The sequence below is a fragment of the Pollicipes pollicipes genome, unplaced genomic scaffold, assembly GCF_011947565.3.
Source record: "Pollicipes pollicipes isolate AB1234 unplaced genomic scaffold, Ppol_2.1 Scaffold_2555;HRSCAF=2994_pilon_pilon_pilon, whole genome shotgun sequence".
Lineage (NCBI taxonomy): Eukaryota > Metazoa > Arthropoda > Thecostraca > Pollicipedomorpha > Pollicipedidae > Pollicipes > Pollicipes pollicipes.
The window spans coordinates 11,679,084-11,700,892 of NW_023596136.1; the positions used below are offsets into that span (position 1 = coordinate 11,679,084).

The 21,809-nt window shown below is 54.2% G+C and overlaps 2 protein-coding genes across 3 annotated transcripts; one reads left to right on the plus strand and one right to left on the minus strand.

The window, feature by feature from the left end:
• On the plus strand, positions 1 to 13,608 carry LOC119106112 (uncharacterized). Of its 2 annotated transcripts, none has more exons than XM_037229713.1 (7): positions 1 to 121; positions 4,198 to 4,563; positions 5,126 to 5,258; positions 5,610 to 5,785; positions 10,865 to 10,888; positions 11,456 to 11,573; positions 12,160 to 13,608. In XM_037229713.1, the coding sequence occupies exons 1-6, from the start codon at positions 61 to 63 to the stop codon at positions 11,542 to 11,544; spliced, it is 849 nt and encodes a 282-aa protein (XP_037085608.1). In that variant the 5' UTR covers positions 1 to 60; the 3' UTR covers positions 11,545 to 11,573; positions 12,160 to 13,608. The 2 variants fall into 2 exon arrangements, with proteins under 2 accessions (XP_037085608.1, XP_037085616.1); XM_037229721.1 differs by having other exon boundaries at positions 4,204 to 4,563.
• A 1,549-nt stretch (positions 13,609 to 15,157) lies between these two features.
• On the minus strand, positions 15,158 to 17,861 carry LOC119108931 (stress response protein nst1). The gene is made up of 3 exons (XM_037232478.1): positions 17,260 to 17,861; positions 15,554 to 15,878; positions 15,158 to 15,481 (listed from the first exon to the last, which is right to left on the minus strand). Exons 1-3 carry the CDS (start codon positions 17,859 to 17,861, stop codon positions 15,158 to 15,160), a joined length of 1,251 nt encoding a protein of 416 aa, XP_037088373.1.
• Positions 17,862 to 21,809: the final 3,948 nt, after the last annotated feature.

Below are 21,809 nucleotides of genomic sequence, written 5' to 3' on the forward strand. Positions count from 1 at the left end.
GTCCCCCTTAGTCAGTGGCGGGTGAGTCAGTGTGCAGTCACCACCCATGTGGCCTCGATCATGACATCCTGCTGGCTCTGGATATCTGCCACCGTCTGGATCTCAACGCTTCTTTCGAGAGGTAACATCCAGCAGTCTGAAATGTTGCTGTGCATTCAGAATCTTCTTTGGCCAACATATTTTTGCTTGCTGGTTCCGTTGAGTTCCCAATCATTGTATGCATCCACGCTACACTTACCTGCGATGCATCCCGGTTCGCAAAGACGCCAGAGCATCCGCAGTCTTCGATGCTTTCCGCGTCTGTACAAAGGTGATCCAGAACTTCGTGAGGGTGTCCGGGAGCCAGCGACAATTTGTGCTGCAATTCAGTGTCCCTCTGACGTGGATCATCCATCCCATGAAACTATTTGTTCTTTTTCAACCGGTTCAAGGTGTATATCAACACGCAAGGCAGACAGTGCTGGGTACTGTTGTGCTAAATCATGCATGCACATTTATTTGAGGGCTCACAGCTACCCGGTCGCATGTGAAAGCTGACATCGGGTGGTGCAGTCATCTTTTGCTTAAGTTAGGTAAGTATGTGTTTCCTGCTCCCCCAAACTTGACTTTGGAAACTGCTACTGGAAGAACTTACTGCGCCTACCCCATCTTCAGTGAAAATTTTGAGCGCATGTTGTAGGCACAACTGGATAAGTGAATCTGATAATAACCAAGACAGTTCTCTTCAATGCACGAGGAAGCAGGGACGGACACGAAATCGAGCTCTTGAAGTGGTTTGTTCTGTTGGAGCTGTTTCTGATGGACGTTCCGCTGTTGCGCACGTTTAGATGGGTTTCGCGTCAGTCAAAATGGTAGCAGTGCGAATTGCGAGATTAGGATTTCTCCAACAGGGTAAATCGAGCTGTGTCCGCAATAGGGGCGAAGAATATCAGTAGGACCCGTATTTTGCTTTTCATTTACAAACAGCTGTGATTATTTCAGGTAAATGTAGTGCACATGAAGCGACAAGTGCATGCCGCATAACGCGCGGTTGTGAAAATGTTGAAATCACATCACTCAGGCACTCTAAGTCGGTTTTAAAGCGTCACGTTTGACTCAGGCGACTCATCGCAGTTTCTAGTATCTCTTCTCCATACCTTGACAATCCTGCTTCTGTCTGAATCATCCCGAGCAGCTGATGCGACGTCTACAACCAGAGAGTCTCCTGACGGTCTGCAGCCTCCAGCATGCTCCGTCTGCATTTGACGCGTCGCGCCGCCCCAGATGCAGTCCCGGTGTAATTTCTTGGCAGGGAGCAATATCTCAAGTAATTTTCCTGGCGACAAGAGAACACGGCCGCCGCCTTGTCGCCGCGAAGGAAACGGCTCTACCTGAGCCGCCGCTCGTCGCCCGAGGGGAGGACCCTCGCCGGCGAACACCGGCCAGCCGGGGGAGGGGGAGGACCCCCGCCGGCGCACACCGGCCAGCCGGGGGAGGGGGAGGACCCCCGCCGGCGAACACCGGCCAGCCCGGGGGAGGGGGAGGACCCCCGCCGGCGCACACCGGCCAGCCGGGGGAGGTGGAGGACCGTCCCCGGCGAACATCGGCCAGCCGGGGGAGGGGAGGACCGCCGCCGGCGCACATCGGCCAGCCAGGGGAGGGGGAGGACCCCCGCCGGCGCACACCGGCCAGCCGGGGAGGGGAGGACCGTCCCCGCGAACACCGACAAGCCAGGACAGGGAGGACCCCGCTAAGCAACACCGGCCAGCCAGGAGGGGGAGGACCCCCGCCGGCGAACACCGGCCAGCCAGGGGAGAGGGAGGACTACTGCCGGCGGACATTGGCTAGCCGGGGGGGGGGGGAGAGCTCGGCCGGCGGACACCGGCCGGCCAAGAAGAGCCGACCGCCCGGCCGTCGACAGGCCGTCGGTCACGCGCCTCTCCAGCACCGGTCATCGCTCAGCTGGCCCCTGGCCACAGTCACTGGTCACTGGCCGGTGACGCAGAGGCAGCGGTTGGTCGGCCATAGTCGGCACCGCACGTCGTGCCGACCTCGCTAGGAAGACTTTGAGATCAATTGGAAAGCGGACCAAGTTATTGGACCGCATGATGATAAAAGCTGAATCGGTCTGAGACGTAGCGCAAAGATCACACACTCATCAAGAAATCAGAGGTCAATATGTTTCGTACTATCATAGGTTTCATACTCATGAATTTTCCTCTTTGTTGATCTTGCAGCACGTATTGGTTATTTAGACACCGGAATTTCTGACGAAACTTGCTTCAAGCACGCTTCAGCACTGACAACGGTGCAATCCATAGGTTGATATTCACTGCTGAACTGGAAAATCTGTTTCTCTGAACTTGCAATTTTTTCCTTTGTCTTTGTGAAGCGAAAAGGCACAAACAAGCAGTCGTCACGCAGGCAAAATTGGCTCCGGAGCGTAATACATTAGCTCACATTAACAGTATTTTCTGGCATGACGAATGGTTTTGCATGGGTGCTTATTGATCGGCTGTAGGGAGGGGCGGGAAGCACTCGATCCCATCCCTTGGCATGTATCTCATGGCATTACCATAGACGTGGCCCCAGCAGGACGGTGAATGATTGAGGCCACACCGCGGAGCCGAAGACCAGTGTTGGGATCAGCGGCTGCCCTTCTATACCGGAGAACACTGTATGGTGTTTGTATACAGTGAGCGAGAGAGAGAGAGGGGTGGGAGAAAGAGAAAGAGAGAGGGAGAGGAGTAAAAGAGAGAAGGGGGAAGACTAGAGAGAGGAGAAGAGAGAGAGAGAGGAAGAAGAAGAGAGAGAGAGAGAGAGAGAGAGAGGCGAAGGAGAGAGAGAGAGAGAGAGGAGAGAGAGAGAGAGGGAGAGAAGAAAAGAGAGAGATGGAAGACGGCCGACGGAGCATCACCCTCGGCTGACCCTGGGGCCATTGTGGCCCCTCCGGACCGATCTCCGGTGGGTGGCGCCTTTTCAACATTTTTTTTTATTTATTTCACACTTCGTTTTTTTTTCACGCACTTCGCACCCGTGGGTGGCGTCCCGGGGGGTAGGTAGGAGGGGATGCCGGCGGGCGGGGACGGTTTTGGCAACGACAGTCCCGATCGATACCGAACGCAGGGCTCTTTTGCCGATGACGACTGTCGTATCGCTTCGAGCCGTGTACGAGGCGAGATGTGGGTCGTGTAGGCCGTGTCAGCGGGCCGCGACGACAGACTGGGCTGCGCACCAGTCGCTAGTAACAGCATGTGTCCATGGGTGCTGCTGGCTGATGCAGCGTGATGGCATGTGGTCAAACATGACAGCTGACAATGCGCTTTTGAATGGAGAAGGTTTGACTAATTTTCCAACCCTCTCCTCGCGATCGTTGCGTTAAAGATGACGTCTGAGAAAGTTAAGGTCTGTTTGGTTTCCATTTGAGCTAAACGTGCAGAGCAAAACAAGCATGCTGTTTGTCATGTCCGAAACCCATCAGTGTCTGGCTTTAAAGCTACAAATTATTTTAACAATTTGTGACTTTATATGCAGCCATAGATAAGACAGTAGTATTAGCCTTATTCTTCTGAGAGAAACCAGGATATATATATATATATATATATATATATATATATATAAAGAGAGAGAGTGAGAGAGAGAGATACCCAACTTATATATATAGAGATACCCAATATATATAGAGATACCAATATATATAGAGATACCCATGTATCCATTCCCCTGGCTCATCTCCGAGGAATAATGTTTATACTACTCTTTTATCTATGTGAATAATGTTTCTCGCTAATGCAATGATCAACTTATTTGCAACCACATTTCAACTCCGCATCATGCCTTAACGCTGCTCTTATACTAACTATTGGCTTGGTCGGTGGTGTCAAAGTGTGTTGCTTATAGTATCATATCTTGTTCGTTTTATTGATATAACTGCTGCTCAACACGCCTTCATAGTTCGGTACAGTGTGAAATATGATTCTTCATCGGCAGGGTCCGAGTAAATGCAGATGACGTACGTGCCTCAGTTTGGTATCATAACTCGGTGGATGCGGGCGATACGAGTTTACTTTCCCGTTTAACCACATGCATCCAAAATTACATGTCATCAGTTTTAGACAGCTTTCTGAAGCAGTGGTCCACTGCGGTGCCTGAGGCGCGTCTTCTCCGCTGGCGTAGCCGCCTGTGACCGACATCACGCCGTGCGCCGGTGCCCCGCAGCTTCAGAGGGCGTGCACATCGAGGACCTGCGCGTGCCGCCCGTGGTGGAGCACAACGTGAACGTGACGGCGCTGCTGGACTGCGTGTACGAGCTGCGCGAGCGCGAGAGCGACCTGCTCACCGTCAAGTGGTTCTTCAAGGACGAGACGCACCTGGTGTACCAGTGGGGCAGGGGCCTGCCGCCGGCCGACTCGGGCGTGCTCAAGGGGCGGCTGCACCTGGGCCATGTGGCGTCGCAGGACCAGCTGAAGCGACACCGGGCTCTCGTTATCCACAACCCGACCATCGAGCTCAGCGGCAACTACATCTGCAGGGTGGCCACCAGACAGAACGTGGTCACCGGCTCCAAAAAGATGATTGTGTATGGTGAGGAAGCACACGTCTTTACGGCCTTGTGTCGATGCATCGCCGCGGAGCTATCTCTACGGAGCCCATCCACCCTGTGCTCTCTCTCTGTCCTCCAAGCTCTTCCCGAATGCTGATCCATGCATTGCATGCTGAACAGGTGCATGGATTTAATTACGGCAGTCATTCAAGCCCTGCAGAGCCGTGACGGTGATGAGCGGCAGTGCGATCCACCATAGCCAGGACAGACCTATCAGCGGAGCGGTGCAAGTGCTCTGGTATCGCAATGCTGACTTTATGTCCCCAAATACTAACTTGTAGTATATATATATATATATATATATATATATATATATATATATATATATATATATATAGATATACATATATTGTTTGTATGCATCTCGTCTCGCATTCACAACTGATAGAGTGACATGAGAAACCAAAACGGCTCACTCGCCTCTGAAGCGCTTCATTTGAAGCCAGTGAATGACATGACGATTTTAAAACCAGCAGGAAGCCGCACCATCGGCTGCTACTGGTCTGTTTTCACTATGATCGCTGCGTGCCTGTTGGGTTTCAGCCCCGGCCAGAACAATGAACCTGACGCAGGACGGACCCGTCGACAGCTCTGTGAACGTCTCGTGTGCGGTGGAGGGCGCCTACCCGGTGCCCCATCTCGACATATTCATGAAGCAGGAGAGCCGACAAAACAGGTGCCGCACATCCACTCGCCTGTCTGTTTAGCTCTTCGTGTGCTATAGTGTGCTCAACATTTATATTTTTGGTACATACCACGCTGACGATGAAACTAGACTAATAAGTCCCGCGTATTGACCTTACCATAGATCGTGCTGAGAGATTCATTCGTAAGCCAAACGTCTGAAATGAGGATCTTGCGGTTCAGCACCTACCAGATCGGCACTGAGACTGGACCAATACGTTCCACAATCGGCACGATCATTTTGAAGCTAGTTCGATGTGGTAGCAGGCAGCACACAGCAGCACTGCTCATGGCACCGAGCTCGCTCGCACTGTGACACGGCACGCCGGGCCGCTGGTACCAGGGTGCTGCTGAAGAACGTGCTGGTGCAGACCAGCCGGACCGAGGAGGGCGTCTACGAGGCGTCGGCGCTGGCGCAGTTGCAAGCGCGCGACATCCACCCACAGACGCTGTTCGAGTGCATCATGACCATCCCGGACACGCAGTACTCACTCAAGCGGGTCATCACCTACTACTCAGGTGGGCGCGCCACACGTCACCGGGTCATTACCCTACTACTCAGGCAAGCCGGCCGCAGGTTACGGGCTCATCACCTACTACTCAGGTGGGCCGTGCAACAGGTCAAGTGGTCACCACCTACTACTCAGGTAGGCCGTGCTGCAGGTCACGGGCTCACCACCTACTACCCAGGTAAGCCGGTCACAGGTCACGGGGTCATCACCTACCACTCAGGTAAGCCGGTCGCAGGTCACGGGCTCACCACCTACTACTCAGGTAAGCCGGTCGCAGGTCACGGGGTCATCACCTACTACTCAGGTAAGCCGGTCGCAGGTCACGGGCTCACCACCTACTACTCAAGTAGACCGCGCGCGCAGGTCACGGGGTCATTACCTACTCAAGTGGGCCGCGCCGCAGGTCACGGGGTCATCACCTACTACTCAGGTAAGCCGGTCGCAGGTCACGGGGTCACCACCTACTACTCAGGTAGACCGTGCCGCAGGTCACGGGGTCATTACCTACTACTCAAGTGGGCCGCGCCGCAGGTCACGGGGTCATTACCTACTACTCAAGTGGGCCGCGCCGCAGGTCACGGGGTCATTACCTACTACTCAAGTGGACCGCGCCGCAGGTCACGGGGTCATTACCTACTACTACTCAGTGGACCGCGCCCCAGGTCACGGGGTCATTACCTACTACTCAGGTGGGCCGCGCCCCAGGTCACGGGGTCATTACCTACTACTCAGGTGGGCCGCGCCCCAGGTCACGGGGCATTACCTACTACTCAGGTGGGCCGCGCCCCAGGTCACGGGGTCATTACCTACTTCTCAGGTGGGCCGTGCCCCAGGTCACGGGGTCATTACCTACTACTCAGGTGGGCCGCGCCCCAGGTCACGGGGGTCATTACCTACTACTCAGGTAGACCGTGCCGCAGGTCACGGGGTCATTACCTACTACTCAGGTGGGCCGCGCCCCAGGTCACGGGGTCATTACCTACTACTCAGGTGGGCCGCGCCCCAGGTCACGGGTCATTACCTACTACTCAGGTAGACCGTGCCGCAGGTCACGGGGTCATTACCTACTACTCAAGTGGACCGCGCCGCAGGTCACGGGGTCATTACCTACTACTCAGGTGGGCCGCGCCCCGGTCACGGGTCATTACCTACTACTCAGGTGGGCCGCGCCCCAGGTCACGGGGTTCATTACCTACTACTCAGGTAGAGCGTGCCGCAGGTCACGGGGGTCATTACCTACTACTCAAGTGGGCCGCGCCCCAGGTCACGGGGTCATTACCTACTACTCAAGTGGGCCGCGCCCCAGGTCACGGGGCATTACTACCTACTACTCAGGTAGACCGTGCCGCAGGTCACGGGGCTTACCTACTACTCAGGTAGACCGTGCCGCAGGTCACGGGGTCATTACCTACTACTCAAGTGGGCCGCGCCCCCAGGTCACGGGGGTCATTACCTACTACTCAAGTGGGCCGCGCCGCAGGTCAAGTGGTCACCACCTACTACTCAGGTAGACCGTGCCGCAGGTCACGGGTCATTACCTACTACTAAAGTGGGCCGCGCCCCGGTCACGGGGGCATTACCTACTACTCAGTGGGCCGCGCCGCAGGTCAAGTGGTCACCACCTACTACTCTCAGGTAGACCGTGCCGCAGGTCACGGGGTCATTACCTACTACTCAAGTGGGCCGCGCCCCAGGTCACGGGGTCATTACCTACTACTCAAGTGGGCCGCGCCGCAGGTCAAGTGGTCACCACCTACTACTCAGGTAGACCGTGCCGCAGGTCACGGAGGTCATTAACCTACTACTCAAGGTTTAGCCGCGTCCACAGGGTCACGGGGTCATTACCTACTACTCAAGTGTACCGCGTCAGCAGGTTCACGGGGGTCATTCCTACCTACTCAAGTGTACCGCCGGTCCGCAGGTCACGGGGGTCATTACCTACTACTCAAGTGTAGCCTTGCGACTGCCAGGTCACAGGGCTCATCACCTACTTACTCAAGGGTACCGCGTCCGCAGGTCACGGGCTTATCACCTTCTATTGCGGTGAGTGGCTAGCCACCGACATTTCAACGCTTGCTTCTTTCTCTGGTCGTTGACGTCTCGTCGCATGTCCAGAACTCGGCCAGTCTATGCGATGTTTTTTTTTTCAATCGCGAACTGGAATAATCCCTCACCAAGAGCTCTAAGCTCTAAACACGGTTGATACATCACCAAAGGTTCTAATCCTGGTGATGGCATGAACACTTTGAGGCTATTATTTCTACTTTTATTATTGGTAATGATAATTGACATGAATACTACTAAATTTCCATTTGTGCATAAGACCTCCGCATTAAATCCACTAGAATATCTGAGTTAGCGAATTTCTGAGACAAGTACAGATGACACTGGAAATATCGATCCTTTGGTTGCACATGTTAAAGCCTTTTGTCATAAGAACGGCCATTTTCACGCATCGCGCATGTCACTTGGTTCTCACACACGAGTCATACTTGGGTCATAAATATCCACAGGTCAGATTCATTGCGAACAAATCAGTATACAAGCTCTATCCCACGTGTGCCGAGAGCACAGAAAAGTGACTGACAACCGCTCGCAACCTGTAATAAAAAATAGATTGGCAAACATAAATGATAGTCCGGTTCATGCACACATGGGTGATACGCACATGCTGACAGAGTGATAGCAGTCCATTTGTCTTCGGCCAGACCACTGCTTAGAGACACGGCAGCAGCTATCAGCTCATCGTCCCCACATCAATAACCGCATATACGTTCGCATGCTGACGCTGTGATCGCTCGCCTGTAGCGGTGTGGTGCGCCACATTTGTTCTCCCAGCAGCCGGAAGCCTCTGGGGCCTATGTTGCTGGTCATGGCTACGTCATCAAAATTGCTCATCGATCGCGCTTGGCTGGCGTAGGAGGGCGCGAGGGGAGATCCAGAGATAGCTGACGGGCGGATGGATGAACATCGCGGTGGCTGAGTCCTCGGATGGCAGCGCGGGTAAATAGCGGTTGGTGGCTTGGGAACGCACGCAACTGTATCGCTCGGATAAACTCCATATTTGCGTCACATGAGAGCGAACACGCATGTACAGTACCTTAGTGGTCAGCACTGTTAGTATGACAACAACCGAGGTATTCGAAAAAGGCAGGGCTTAAGCTGAAAAAAAAAACACCGACAAACACAGTTCTGCGTCCCCTCGCTAAACATCGAGGCAGGCCAGAAGCCGCTGTTGCACCAGCACACAGCCCGCTCGACCCGAAACAGGGACACTGCAGCGTCTCCAGGAGGTCGCAGCGTCTTCAGGACAGCGCAGCGTCTCCGGGACACTGGAGCGTCTCCGGGACAGCGCAGCGTCTCCGGGACACTGGAGCGTCTCCGGGACACTGCAGCGTCTCCGGGGCACTGCAGCGTCTCCGGGATACCGCAGTGTCTCCAGGACACTGGAGCGCCTCTGGGACGCTACAGCGTCTCCGAGACACTGGAGCGTCTCCGGGACACCGCGGCGTCTCCGGGACACCGCGGCGTCTCCGGGACACCGCAGCGTCTCCGGGACACTGCAGCGTCTCCGGAACATCGCAGAGTCTCCGGGACACTGCAGCGTCTCTGGGACACTGCAAGCGTCTCCGGGGCACTGCAGCGTCTCCGAGACACCGCAGTGTCTCCGGGACACTGCAGCGTCTCCGGGACACCACAGCGTCTCCGGGACACTGCAGCGTCTCCGGGACACCGCAGCATCTCCGGGACACCGCAACGTCTCCGAGACAATGCAGCGTCTCCGGGACACTGCAGCGTCTCCGGGACACCGCAGTGTCTCCGGGACACTGCAGCGTCTCCGGGACACCGCAGCGTCTCCGGGACACTGCAGCGTCTCCGGGAGGCCGGTCGACACTCGGCCTCTGATAAGCTGCAGCCTCCTGACTCCTGACGGATGCGTCGATAACGGCGCTCCCCTGAGTGGCTGCGAGCCGACACGCTCGATCGGCGCAGGCTGTCGGACCGGCCGTCGAGCGCGTGACTGCGCGGGCAGGGAACACAGCCCCGCCACCGGCCATCATCGTTCCGACGCGCCAGACCCCCCAGCCGCCAAGCACGTGACTGCGGGGCGGGGAGCACCGCCCCGCCGCCGGCCATCACCGCTCCGGGGCATCAGCTGCGCTGGTTTGATCGACACAGAACAGTGGTGGGGGCGGGCGCTGCTCCCTCTGCCGACGTTCCTCATCACCCTTCCTCGCGACCGGAGGAACTGACCACGCCGGGCATCTCAACGACCGTCGTCCGGATACAAATTGTATGTGCGTAAATTTTCGTCCCCGCATTATATATTCGGACGTTTAGAATGAGCGAGCGAACGAACACAGACATACAGATGAAACCAAATCCTGGTCTGTTTTGTGCTCGTTTGCATGCAATTGTTAATATTTCAACATCGAGAAAACGTACTGAGGCGAACGATGGCGGAACAGAACTCAGCCAGGATTGAGCGCACCTTAAATTATCTAACAGCTCACGAAGATTCGTCATGTCTGTCATATTGGCATATAAGATTGAATTTGATGCATTCTATGTTTGTTCATTCACCACATGTTTATTTCACTGTATGTACGCTACCCCGAAGGCGCAGTCCGCGTAGTTTATGACAGGTGCAGATGACTTCTTAAGCGAGGAATATTATCATTTTGTGGTGGTAATGTGCCTAACATAGACAAGCTGTGTTAGTTCCAACATACTTTAAGCCCTGCATCATCACGAAGCGATTCTATCCAGGTATTGCCCAATACATTTTGCATCAACCTGAGACAGAGAAAGCGTGGCAAAGCAATGAACCTGAAACGCTAAAGTAAACAAATGAAGCCACTTACTACGCCTTTCGGTCTGATCCATGCATTGTATGCTTTTTACCGGACAATGTTGTCAGTGTTAGCTCAACCGAATTAAAAGCAGTGCGATCAAAGCAAAGCAAAAGCGATCGCTCACATGGTTTGAATTACGGTACTGCACTTTCAGCTTGCGCCCATCGTACGCTTTACGCGTGTGACGTTTTGTACGCCAAGTTCATAAACATCGCACTGGTTTGTTTCAGGTGCGACCCTGGCTGCAAGCACATGTAAGTTCATTAGCAACCATTTTAAGTCCACGTGTAGCAGCGCCCCCCCCCCCCCCCAGATGAAAAAAATTCACCAAAAACCGGCAACGCTGGTAATACATCACATCACGCAGGCCACGTTAAATAGCACCATCAAGATTCACAGTGATGGTTGCTGGTGTCCCCATTGACGAGCATCTGAGGATGCAGAAGGGGAGTTTTGCCCCAGCTGTTTGCCGGATTTCACAACCACTGGGCTCCGACGACTGCAGCACGACTCCATGACTCCGTCGCACACGCATGGTCTGCGTTAGTCTTGTGCAGTCTTGTGCAGAAGCCAGGGTAAGGCTTCACTAAATTTTTGTGCATCTCTTCATTTCAAATCGAGTGGTTTGTGTCAAGCTACCAAGCTGCATGTGCAAAGACAGGATCACGTTCGTGGCCGCGGGCCCGGGGCTCATTATGGTCTTTGACGGTGGCCTCCTGTCAACGTACACGGTTCGGGTTCCCTGACACCCTGGCGAGCCCGTTCTGAGCGCTGTGCTGCTGTCGGCTGTCGTCTGACTCCCTGGCGCGCTCGGCGGGCAGCGGCTGGACCCGGCACGCCCGGCCCCCTGGCGGTGGTGCCGCTCTGCCTGCTACTCGTGCCCGCTGGCGCCGTCTACCCGCGCCGGTAGCGACCACGTCGACCCTCCGCCGGACGCAGGTGGGGACAGACGTCACGCGACGAGCCTGCTGGCGCCAGCTGGGCCTCTAAGTCTCGAACTATGGCAACAACATGCAATAAAGTGTTGTTGAGTGCCGAGTAGGACACCAGTACTCTGCAACGAGCCGGTAGGTGACCATCACAATTTGCAAATTATGCACGATGGCGTTCAAGCGCAATACGCATAATGCATTTACAACTACAGGTGCACGCATTGTACCCGCACAGCTACAGGCGAAGAGGCGAGTTGACACTATTTCACATTATCAACCTTCCTGGTTACCGATGCATTGTCTGTTCCATAACGAACACTAACTGAGCGGTACTCTTTGTCACATTACTCGACCTTCGTCTCATTATCCGCTGTCGGCAATTGCCCTTTGTTGGGTCATTGTTCTCACCGCTACGCAAATTTTGAAGACATTTGAGGTTTTCTGACCCGTTCTTTGTGTCAATTTTGTTCTAAATTCTACAACCTCGCAGCAATGGCATGTTCTTGAAATCGGATTCGCTTCACGTCGCTGCTAATGTAACAGAGACAGTCTGATAGAGACTAGCCGGTGCAAGTGACAATGGTCTTTTTCAGGTCCACCTGGTGCTCATGAACATCATCAGGAAAGAAGACTGCAAACATTTACATAATGAAAGTCCTATTTTACGGTCAAAATGTGTGTTCCTTCACAAAAACCAACGTGTACATGTACCTCAGGGATTTTAATTCCAACAGCATGTGTTCCAGATTGTGAAAGGATTTCAAGAGAGGTGGAACGCACTAGTGCAGGGAAGTGTGCCATTATCATTATTTTATTGCTTGGACTTTTGATCTGTTGAATCCTTGCCTGATTACGTAACTGTACTGAATCCGTGATATAGAGGGCGGCTTGGTAAACCAGTCACAGCTAGTCACCCAGGGCCACACGGCAGACATCGCCCGTGTCAAAACTTGCGTTAGGCGCGGCCGATTACACCTGTTGGAAGCGTTCGCTGGATGCTGAGTTGAACTGTGGCAGAACGCCCGACGTAAGGGGCGTAATGGCCGCGTGGTTAGCGCCTTCGACTCGCACGTTGGGCTGGGTTTGAAACATGTCTATACCACAGCCCTGAACGCCAATATTGACCCTGGGAGTCGCTGGCGTTCCGTTAACCTTTCTTCTGATTCGCCGTGTTCTACAACGCCGACTGTTAGTGTGGGCGTGGGGTCCGTGTGAATGAACCCCCTTCCGTTTTGGAACCAAGTAAAACAGAGTCTCGCGGGATTATTAGTTAGTTGATCTCAACGATATCACGCGATGTTAATATGTTTTCTTTTGCTGGAGCAATAATTGATTGAAATAGGTCGGATCAAAGGTCAAATTTTACGGAAAATCTAATTTTTCAGCTTTAGATTGAGATGTGCGAGACCATGCACGGTAGCGCTGCGACGCTTAAACAGGCATGTTTTCCGTTTAAATCTAGGTACAAGGGGGTGTAGCTGTATGTGTTTTAAGCATATGTTTATGATGTAGTGCCAAATGAAACAGTGTCAGCCCGCCCCGCGCGGTCCGCGGATTCGTCGACATTCGCCCACCTCCTGCGCCGGCCGTGGATCGTCGTGCAGTGTTCCTGAAAAACCTTCGCTTCTGAGAAACCCTAACTGATAAGGGCACATTTATTAGTTTTAAACACAAAACACGCTGCGCATTGGATGTATCAGAGGCCACCGAAAATTAGGGCGCGATTCTACGACCTGCCGGAGGGCTTTTCTCAGAAAACCTTAGGGAGTTGTGTATCGGCACGCTATTGGGGCAGGTGTTAAAAGGCGTACGGCGACGCGCGCCTCGTTCCCACAAAAAGTGAATGTCGCGCTCGTGGTGCGTCCTGTGGCAATAGCTCTAAATAACTGCGCAGAGAGTAGAGATACGTCTATTACAGCCGGGTGTACTCCTGTTTATGCTGATATGGATGCGCTTCGCAAATAACTATGTCGGGCATGAGAGCAAACTGCGCTCATCTGGTGGCAAGTATTGTACTCAATAAACGCGACGAGTACTGAAAGTTTGAGCGTTTAAGCACCATCAAGTCTTCTATGAAAAGGCGGTCTTTACGAAAGGTCTACAGTGGGATTGGTACGCCTGCCATCGAGATATACAAGGGGAGCCGAGGAACGATTTGTCGTATTTCAGTGGAATTGTTCATGTACCATAAGCGATTGGGCGTACCGAAAAACTTTTCTTGCTAATCCTTGCAAGGCTTCACCATCCCCTGACTAACTTGACGTTTGTTCTCCCGAGCTATGTACGCTGCGATAACCTGGCAACGATATCGCCAGAACAAGCGGGCCCATTATGAGTCAGTTGCCACACAGCGGCACTTTCAAATACGGTGCTATGTCAATGGCATGACGACCGAAAAAGCACACGTGTAACATTTCATTTGTTTTGAGACGGGTATGTTGGCAGCTATGAAGTACGGCATTTTCATTCTTTTTTTTGTATCGCTTGTTCTAAAAAAGATGGAAAACTCTTTTCACAGAAACAATGCCTCGAATCGCTATCTATTTATGAAAAACTATTTGGACAAGGTCGGTGGCACATGGAGTTAGTCTGCATCATATCAACCAACGCAATTACCTACCTTAAGTCTGGGCTTCTTCGACAGAAAGACACAAGTTCATGTAGTGCATGATGCATACAGTTTCTGCAGTTTACAAGGCATCTTTATTTCAACAATGCTGACGTGGGACTTTCGGAAACAAACACACACACCTTCGACTCATCCCGATCACGGCTCAACTGTGAGTACAATTTGCACGTTTTCACCACGGACACTACGGATGCCTGCTTACCAATGCAATGCATATGCGTACACAAGGAGCGCAGCTGCCAACGTAGCACAGACACAGTTGCGGACGGACAGCCACAGCTAGCTTTGCGTCTCTCGCCGACATTCACGGCTAGCTCCGCGTCTCTCGCCGACAGCCGCAGCTAGCCACGCGTCTCTCGCCGACGGCCACAGCTAGCTCCTCGTCTCTCGCCAACAGCCACAACTAGCTCCGCGTCTCTCGCCGACCGCCACGGCTCGCTCCGCGGTCGTCACGTGGCCCAGCCCCGACGCGTGATCCCAGCGAGAGGCTCGTCTGGCGGGCAGCTGAAGACTGGGATAAAGGCATGGTGGCTCAATGCGAATGGCTCGTGCACACAGGAGCGGACGCCGGGGGCCGTTGGGGACGGCCGCTACCGCCGACGGCTGTGTGGGCTTGTGCCTTGCTCTTCGGCCATGGGCCAGACACTGAGTCCGCAGGCAGCAGGAGTGGAGTGGGGGAGGGAGAGCAGCGACAACAGCACCGGTTCCGGAAAGTTTAACAAAGTGGAGCGGTGACTGATGTTTGGTGGCCGTTCGCAAAAGCTGCGCAAAAGAGCGAGACGAAAGCTGCTGCTTAAACGCACGGTTTGGATCAAGGTTAGACCAAAATATATCAGACAAAGATAGGCTAAAACAGCAAGCAAACTTTGCAGTAGCAGCTGTTTTCTTGGCTAGTTTAAGATCGTTCTGCGAGCTCCTGAACAAAGGCGACACTGCTGATGAGCGAATCCACCGCTCTGCGCTCAGGACAGGCATCGCCCGTCCCGCTCCCACCTCTTCAGGGCCCTGGGCCATATGACGCAGGGTGGGATGCTGGGCACGACCTTACGCAGCCTCCGCAGCTCATCGCGCGTCACGGGCTGGCCGCCCGCCACCGTCGCCGACATCCGCTCCAGCTTCGTCGACAGGATGGCGAAGAGCCTGTGGTGGAAGCTGCAGTGCTCGACGACGGAGGCGAAGCGGCTCTCGATCTCGCTGCGCTGCGCCTCAGCCTCGGCGCGGGCCTGCTCGGCGCGCGAGCGGGCCTTCTCGGCCTCGGAGCGGGCCTTCTCGGCGTTGTGACGTGCCTGCCGGCTGGCCGCCCAGCCGCGCTCGGCCTCGGCGCGCCCGCGCTCGGCGCCGGCACGGCCCCGCTCGGCTTGCTTCCAGCTGTCATTAATCACGTCCCGGGCCCGCTGCAGCTTGTCCCGGCTGTGTTCAGCCTTGGTGCGCGTCTGCTCACTCTCGCTCAGCTGGATGAAAGCCTTGGAGAGCTCGAGCATCAGGTTGCCGCAGTGGGGCTCCACGTACGGCGCCAGCCGCCGCAGCCGCTGCGTTCGGGTCAGCCAGGGGGTGCGTTCGGCGGCGGCCAGCAGGGTGGCGTCGGACAGCCGACGCCGCACCGCCGCGAACGCGCCCTGCGCCATCAGCACAATGTGGCCTTGTTCGTGGCGCTCCAGGTAGGCCGCCGCCTGCCGCATCTGCCTGCCGACCGACCACAGCGCGTCATGCATGGCGACAGTTGTGGAGCGATGGTGAATGGACGTGACGGCAATGGAATGAAGAGCAGGCGGCCGGGTCGAAGGTATGAGTGATTGCTGGAAAATCGTGTGACTAATATGCCTAGTTCCGTTACATGAGAGGGTCTCTGAGCCGGAACCGTAGCCCCGAGGGACGAGGGATGAGTTCGCAAAAGTTTTTGCGCGTAACATTATACAAATGCCGAGGCATGGAAATGCATTTGAGCTGGGCTATCAGTTACCAACGCATCGCAATGTTTTATAGACTACTTGACTGGCCCATGCCTTTTGCGTAAAACATTTGGGTAAGAAATCAATGAAAGTACACGTGATGAGAGGGTTATCATAACACATACGATCATTGAAAATGTAGGTACGGGCATCCCCATTCACAACCTTAGATTTGGTTCGTTTGCTTCCGCTGTATTGAAGTCCACATTCCACAAACCCCATGTCAGCTTGCGTCGCAAAACGCATGACGGCACGGCCATTTTGAAGGAGCGACCGTTATCGGCGGCGAAGGGGCAGCTCGCGGTGACGTCAGAGGGGGGGGGGGCGGACGCACGCACAGACGGATGTTTTCGCTGAAAGTCGCCGGTATTATGGGCACTGGGAGGGGTCAGGGATCACATTCCCGGTTCGGCGTCGGGCAGCGGCGGCCGCGGGCACGATAGACGCCTGCCGTGCGTGGACCTGGCGGCGGGCAGTGGCAGCGGTGGGCACGAGAGACGGCCGGGCGGCGGGCAGCGGCAGCGCGGCCGCGGCACGATAGACGCCGGCCGTGCGTGGACGGGCGGCGGGCAGCGGCAGCGGCGGCCGCGGGCACGACAACGCCGGCCACTCGGGGACGGGCGGCGGGCAGCCGAGGCGGGCACGACAGATGCTGGCCATGCGGGCACGGGCAGCGGGCAGCGGCAGCGTCGGCCGTGGGCACGATAGACGCCGGCCGTGCGGGAAAGGGCGGCGGGCAGCGGCAGCGGCGGCCCCGGGCATGACAACGCCGGCCACTCGGGGACGGGCGGCGGGCAGCCGAGGCGGGCACGACAGATGCTGGCCATGCGGGCACAGGCGGCGGAAGGCGGCAGCCGAGGCGGGCACGAACAGACGCCGGCGACGCGGGCACGGCGGCGAGCGGCAGGTAACGGGAGCTGGCGAGAGCCGTCCGCCAGTGACGCTACGGTAACCAGAGGGAAGCTCGCACGGCCAGAAACTGAACGCTCCCCCCCCCCCCCCCCCCTGTTGTTAATATGACACGTTCGTTGGTGGCCGGTGCGCTCGTAATGCTCCAGACATCGCCATCAAGGGCCATTAGTTAAAGAAAATGGCTGAACAGCAGCAAAACTTACCGGAGCAAATCCGAGTCATTTTCGCAGATTTCTGTTTGTAGGCGGATGTTCCCTTGCCTCTCTCTCATCTCGTCCTGGCTATCCTGGTACTCGTCTCCGCTCTCCTCGTCCGAGGTCCATTCTTCAGATTCTTCCTCGCCCAAATCGTCCTCGTCCTCCAGGCTCCTCTGTCCCGAGCTGGCACGGTCCGAGTACTCCTGGTTCAGGTGGTCGTCGCCCTCCCGACTCTGGTGATCGTCGCCCTCCTGGCTTCCATCGCTGTCATATTGGTCCATCAGGTCCAGGTCAGAGTCGTTCTGGTCCCGGTTCTGGCCGTCCTGGCCCCGGTTCTGGCCGTGCTGGGCCTGGTCCCGGTTCTGGCCGTGCTGGTCCTGCCGCTGACGTTGGGCACGCCTCCGTTCCTCATACTGATGCTGCTCTCTCAGTCGATCGTCCACCGTTCTGAACAGGACCCGGCTGTTCACGAAGTGTTCAGGTCGCAGGTTGAGCACCACCTCAGGCACGAAACGTGGCCTGCTGCCATCGCCGAAGAGCGCGAGCTCCGCCGCGTCGGCCTCGGCCCAGCGCCCGTCGCTGACCGGCACGGCCTCCGCGCGCGCCATTGTCGGGGCCGGCATGATGACTGGCGAGGGTCGGACCACCGGCACCACCGTATGGCGCAGCACTAGGGGCGACGCTGGCAGGGTCTGTTGTTTACTGTACCCTGACCGGGGACGCGGGAGGGTAGGGTGCGGCGCCCCGGGCTGGGACGCCAAACAGAGGGGGGGGGGGGGGCGGTGGGTGGCGGGGATGAGGGACATCCGACCCCAGCGGCTTCGGCGCAGAAGCCGTTTAACCCGATGCCAGTCGGTGAGACAGCCGGCGTGCGGCGCTGTCCGGAGGTCAGGCTTCAGTAACGACGCTTCTTGATACGCAGCATTGCTGCGCGTCGTAGAGGAACGCATGTCGCCGAGACGAGAGAAGCAAACGGCACCGCCGCCGAAAACCACCGTGAAATCAACGGTTTTGGTACCTTCCTCACAAGATGCTTCTTAGTGCAGTTATCCCTAGATACTCACTCCTTTTCCCCAGACCCAGATCTGTTCTCACCAAGTTTATCCTCAGGCAGCATATGAGTCCATATCTGACTAGTGTCAGCCGGATATCACATACACAAACTACTCGGCCGCTCTTCAAAGCGTCAGTTACACGCTTGCTGTTCGCAAATCAGAGCAGTCTTAAGAGGACCTCTATCTCGTATCTGTCAAATAAATGTCAGAGGACGATCGTCAATGCAGAATTTCCGGCTGGAATCCCCTCTGCCGCTCAATGGCAGTTCTTTTGCCCCGTTCATCTTTTCGATGTTAATAAACCATTTATTGCGCGGCTAGTTCTTGCGACTACCTTATGTATGCCGATGACGCCAAATCGCTTGGAAACTTGCGGCACCAATCTGATGAATGCCTGCTGCATTACGCTGCAGATGCTGCAGATGCGTAACAATTGATGCAGTAAGGCTTTTAAAGAACCACAGTTCTTGTTGCTGAGCACGGCAGGAGTCTGCGGTTGTAGCGGCAAATATATTAGCTCCTGGGATCAGCGAATCTATGATCGGGGAATCAGGCTGCTGGCCGGTCGATTCTTACACCGATTCCCGAATTGTCCGCCCGTGCCAGGGCCAGGACGCCTGATCACCACGCAGTGCGTATGATGAAGTGCGACACATATTTCTCTCCTGACTTATAAGGAGATGATTAGTGCTACGTCTGGTGACCACAAAGCCACGTGGCCTGTGACGTCACGCGTCGGCTAACGATGATGCCAGGCTTTTGTCAGCCCGTCAGCATGGAGAGAAAGCGCCATCGGATTAAAAATCCCTCTGAAAGAGAAGCGGGAGTTTTATTAGGTAGCTCTTGCGCTGGTGAGTGCGTTAGATGGGGTGGGGGCATTTGCCTCTAATTTTGGGGGCAATGCTACGCAAGATAGATAAGGAAGGAATTGAAATGCCAAGAGCAGCCATGAAAAGGTGAGCGGCCGTGACTGGTGTGGTGCGTGGTTGCGTTACCCAGTAAATTAATGGCGTTATAAGTAGACACTTAAATGAGAAGGACAAAACTGAAATTAATTGGAAATGGGAAGAAGCACTTAACCTACCGATGGGATAGATGGTGGTAATACCGGAACAGAAGCCACACTTCCAAACACCACTTTGCGCGAGTGTGTCATGGTCGGCGGTAAGCCAGAGTTAGGGTGCGGACTAAAGTAAAAGGTAAAAGATAAAGGGAAAGTGGAGTGGAGAGCAGTGCTGTCGGCATTATTCCTTGTTGACCATTGATGTGCCGGCCACATATCTGTTGGGCAAAGAAATAGTGTTCAGCACAATCTTTGGACAGTTATGGCACAATGTTTAAATGTATCGGTTTTTCCTGCTTAAGTTAACACGCACTCGGGTGGGGGGTCAAATTGCCCCCACAGGTTTTTCCAAGATGCCTTCTGAACGGCGCCGCGTAGCCGCGCCATATTTTGCCTAGCTGTAGACAATTAAATAGTGGATCGTTTGGCATCAAAAATTTAGATTTACCTTGTAAGGTCGCTGACCTATGGCAGATCAAATTCAGGCGATGGTTTAAGCAAAGACAATTTCTAGGGAATTGTTCAATTTGATCCAACAACGGAGTGCACTGCACAATGAATGACTTCCAGACCTTTCCTGTTACAGTAGGGGTGCTACCATCAGGACATAGCCAACACTGTCCTCAGAGACAACCAAATGCTAACCTGTCACTGATCTCATAGGACAGTTGGATGACAAGGCCATAAAACCACCTGCTATTTGAAGTAAAACTCTTGGTAAAAGAGGTAAATGCGACATAGCATCGATATGTATCGATGACATCTGTATCGGTGATAGTTAATACGTGCTCGGGTGGGGGGTCAAATTGACCCCTTCCCCGAAGGTTTTTCCGGAATGGTTCCGAACGGCACGGCGCAGCCGCACCGAATTTTGCAATGCTCTACACAATTGAATAGCGGATCATTTGATTTTTTAAAAAAAATTAAACGTACCTTGTAAGGTACCTGACGTATGGCACGTCAAATTCGGAACATGGTTCCAGCGAAACCAAGTTCCAGGGAGTCGTTCAATCTGATGCAATAACGGAGTGTTATAGGAAGCCATACATCTCTGAGATGCTTTCTCAGGCAACACAAGCATTAAATGAGCAAATCACGCTGACCTAAGGTCAGGTATGAAGGTCAGACCAAGGTAAAAACCAACCTGTTTTATTTCTCGAGGGTTCGTTGTATGATGCAGTTTCTGGTGCTCACTTCAAATTTATTAATAACATGAACCGCATTATACATCTTCCATGGACTGTTTGGAGGTCAGAATAGGTCATTGACATAAAATGGCCCTGGTCAACATTCGGCTTTAGAGACGTACCACCTATAACAATCTTTGCCGCTTATTCAAATGCAAACTCATAGCAGTCTTGTATTATTTTGGTCATTTTGGTCATCAAAGTCATTTACCTTAAATGAGCATGTGACTTTTGGCTTAAAAGCAACTAGCCTCAGGGGCACTTTGGAGGCCAGCCTGGAATTTTACCTTGTTTAACCTTATTTGGCCCGAAGGTCATGACTTAGAAACCTCACATTTTGACTGAAGTGATTTCACGTACAGGTCAACATACCCTGTAAATTTGGTGTCTCTAGCTTTCTTAGTTCCTGAGATCTTAGGGGGGGGGCAAATTACCCCCCTCCCACACCTGAGCAAAGGGTATCTAGCCGGCTACCCGGGCGCCTGTTAACTCACGCCATGCTGATGGGCGATTGCCTGCTGATAATGCATACCCTGCCACACCAGGTCTCAGAGTCTCACTCCGAATGGTTACCTTCGTGTGTTCTTCCCGTCTGACAAGTCTCCTTTGTAGGACCTGCCACAGCTGCACTATCTGTCGTATGTGGAGTGTTTTCTTGTGTATTAGGTGTCGGTGGTCAGACTTTGGTAATTGCTCTCTGGATCGTTAAGGTACTTCCCAGGAAGATGGCACCGATATGGTACCTTTCACGATATGACCAGTTGCCTAGGTTTGACGACCGATACCAAAGAAACATTACAATAATTACTGGTATCAATATTAGGATTAGTATCTTAGAAACCATGCACAAGATGGCTATGACGCTGTCATGCCAATGCCATATTTCAAATTACATGCTAAGAGGCACTCACTGATAGTATATTATAAAATGATGCGAGCAGTGATCAAATATCTAAAACAGACCTATATATGTATTATGATCCGGATCACATCAGCGGTCCGTGCCCAGAGATCAAAATCACGTCACGTATGGCGGTAAGGTGGCATCACAGGAGCACAATGGCGGGCGGTTCCAGACATCCCCGACCCAATGCGAGAACGCCCTCTGTGCGGCGGTCAATCGGTGTAAGCGCGGCTGCAGACCACCCCAGTTCGAGGTGCGTGTTTCAGGCAGCTGGGGAATTGTTCTAAACGTGCACGTCTTACACGCCCGACGAAGAACACATTTCGAGCAATTATTCCACCCGCGAT

Excerpts from the sequence above, each read along its gene's own strand:
- LOC119106112 (XM_037229713.1), top strand. The coding sequence starts at position 61 with ATGACATCCTGCTGGCTCTGGATATCTGCCACCGTCTGGATCTCAACG. Across the intron at positions 4,564-5,125 it reads CAAAAAGATGATTGTGTATG|CCCCGGCCAGAACAATGAAC; the intron begins GTGAGGAAGCAC and ends GTTGGGTTTCAG. Across the intron at positions 10,889-11,455 it reads GACCCTGGCTGCAAGCACAT|CGGCTGGACCCGGCACGCCC; the intron begins GTAAGTTCATTA and ends CTCGGCGGGCAG.
- LOC119108931 (XM_037232478.1), bottom strand. The coding sequence starts at position 17,861 with ATGGCGCGCGCGGAGGCCGTGCCGGTCAGCGACGGGCGCTGGGCCGAG. Across the intron at positions 15,879-17,259 it reads AATGACTCGGATTTGCTCCG|GCAGATGCGGCAGGCGGCGG; the intron begins GTAAGTTTTGCT and ends GTCGGTCGGCAG. Across the intron at positions 15,482-15,553 it reads TTAATGACAGCTGGAAGCAA|GCACGTCACAACGCCGAGAA; the intron begins GCCGAGCGGGGC and ends GCCAGCCGGCAG.